The following is a 2,235-nucleotide window of genomic DNA, read 5'->3' as shown; positions in this document are numbered from 1 at the left end:
CAGAAGGGGACTGCACATTCTTTCACACAACCTGTTAACAGGGAACCTTCACCCCTCAACACACATAAAAGTGTAAGGTCCTGGGTACAGGAACAGCAGCACTTCTCATTCACACTGTTAATCAGGGACAAATCTAAAGCTTGGTCTCAGGAGCGTTTGTAGGTCAGTAATTTTAGTGAGGAAGAAAGCTAGTTGTTGCCAGCTCCTGGCGAAGCTGATATGAAGGCACAGCAAAAACAGTCAGAGACCCGGGAATTCTATCTATCCTTTTCACATGCTACCACTATTTTGTATTTTGCTTACTGTCTCTCACACATTATAATCCAGTTATTTAAAAAATAAAGACTTGATGATTATGTAACTCCAATCATTTTCGTTTCCAAAACTCTGCCTTGTTGATTATTACCTATATCTCTCACCCACCATTGAAATCTGGAATAGAGTAAAAGCTCGCCCAAACCTCTGTCGACCTTTAGCATTAGTTGTTTCCATGTTAAATCACTCACAGATCTCAATTTTGCAATGTCTAATTCAGCAACAAAACAAGCAAATTCAAAAAAACTTTATTTCCAAAATCAATACAAACTTCAAATTTGATCACTTTTAATGGAGGATATCTGAGAAGGTACAAAATACATTTTGGACCTTAGCAGTTAACTTCTTAAGTGAACAAACTCAATTCTTAATTTCTCTGAAAAAACTCTCATTCCTTTTAACTTCTGCTTCTGCCTCCTCTTTCAGATCGGCTTCCTCCCCGGCCACCACCTCCTGGAGCCCCCCGGCTTGAACTGCTGCATGAATGCCGAGGGGCAGGATACCCCCTGTCCGGGGAAGGAGGAAGCCCTCTCTCTTGTCTGCCAACTCTATCACGAGCACTGGAATAGATATCACTTTGGCCACTTGAACAACTCTCCTCCCCACTCCCCCAGATCCGTCTCCTGGGCGGCTGTAATCATCATAAGGGCAACTTCCTGCATGGGAGGGGGGAGGCCCTCGAGCGGGAGGAGCACTTCCCGAGTTACCTGCAGGATCAATAGGAGATTATTATTCAGCCAAAATACACACCTTTATCCACCTTTACACAAAGGTTTACTGTTGGTGTGGGAAGTGTAGTTTTTGCTGCAAATTTATACAGAACACGGTGAATAAATTTAAAGTTTAAAAAGTCTAAAAACATGACTGTTTCGATTTTAATTTTATATTCTGAAAAGCTGCTTTAATTCTTTTAAAGTTTTCATGAAAAAACAGGCATTCGTCATTTATCTTTCAAAAGAATGTCCATTTGTAAGAACTACATTCTGTCCCTAGAAAATATGACTCAAAACAATTCCTTAGCTTTATTTTAAAGTTGAAATTTCTTGAAACTTTTAAAAGATTTTTCAAGTTAGCACAAAGCTGGGCCAATAGTTTTCTTAAAAGATGCTAATGAGAGCTATGGGCTTGTAGTTTGTTTTCAAACTACCTCCTTACCTCCTTACCATACCTCTCATAAGACTCTGTGTAGGGTGATCCCCACTTGGATGATCTGAATGGTCTCTATCATCTCCACCTCCACCATGGCATTACCTTTCGGGTGTCAGTGACCCTCTTGAGAATGACGGACAGGCAACAGCAAGCAGACAGAGGGATCCTCCTTACGATGCCCCTCAGATGCCGTATCTTGCATGAAGTCTCTCCGGATTCCCACCCACCTGTGAGCTACCTTCATTCCAAATCACCTTATCTCTAGTGACTTTGTATGTGTTTGTGTTCATTTCCTGTCTACGCTCTACGTGTTTATATGTGTATTTGTCTCCCCCACCAGAAGTGTGAGCTCCTTGCGAGTGGAGATTGGTGCATCTCTCTACCTAGTGCATAAAGCACCATGTCTGGCACAGACAAAAAAGTGCTTAGCAAATGCTGGTTGATTTGCTAATTAAAAGTAAAAACTGAATCACACCACCAAACACGGGCTGGTTCTTTGCTGTCAGAACATCATTCTAGCTAGCCTAGCATTGTCTCTGAAAATGCGATCTCTATAACCAAACTACACTAACGTGAAAAAGGATACGCAAATTCTTTCTACCATTGTTGTAAATATGATTGGTGGATTCCCTTTTATTTTGCCTCTTAAGAATCCTCAAACCGACTATTTGGAATTGAGATGGGAACCGGGGAGTCACTATAGACTATTAAAACAGGGAAACCTCACACTTACAGAGGCCTCTGGCCCTCTTATGTGCCGCCTCTCATTTG

At 41.5% G+C, this 2,235-nt stretch overlaps 1 protein-coding gene across 1 annotated transcript in view; it reads right to left on the bottom strand.

The window, feature by feature from the left end:
- Nucleotides 1–547: 547 nt before the first annotated feature.
- The window catches only part of LOC127542666 (RNA-binding motif protein, X chromosome-like), a 29,161-nt gene continuing 27,473 nt past the window's right edge, over nt 548–2,235 (bottom strand). Inside the window, exon 8 of the mRNA XM_051968421.1 lies at nt 548–1,022. Within this exon, the coding sequence (XP_051824381.1) occupies nt 1,019–1,022 (4 nt within the window). The 3' untranslated portion in view covers nt 548–1,018. The remainder of the gene's footprint in view (nt 1,023–2,235) is intronic.

Source organism: Antechinus flavipes, chromosome X (genome assembly GCF_016432865.1).
Source record: "Antechinus flavipes isolate AdamAnt ecotype Samford, QLD, Australia chromosome X, AdamAnt_v2, whole genome shotgun sequence".
Taxonomy (NCBI): Eukaryota; Metazoa; Chordata; class Mammalia; order Dasyuromorphia; family Dasyuridae; genus Antechinus; species Antechinus flavipes.
Note: the sequence above shows the minus strand (reverse complement) of the source record. Positions and strands in the feature narration are given on the sequence as shown.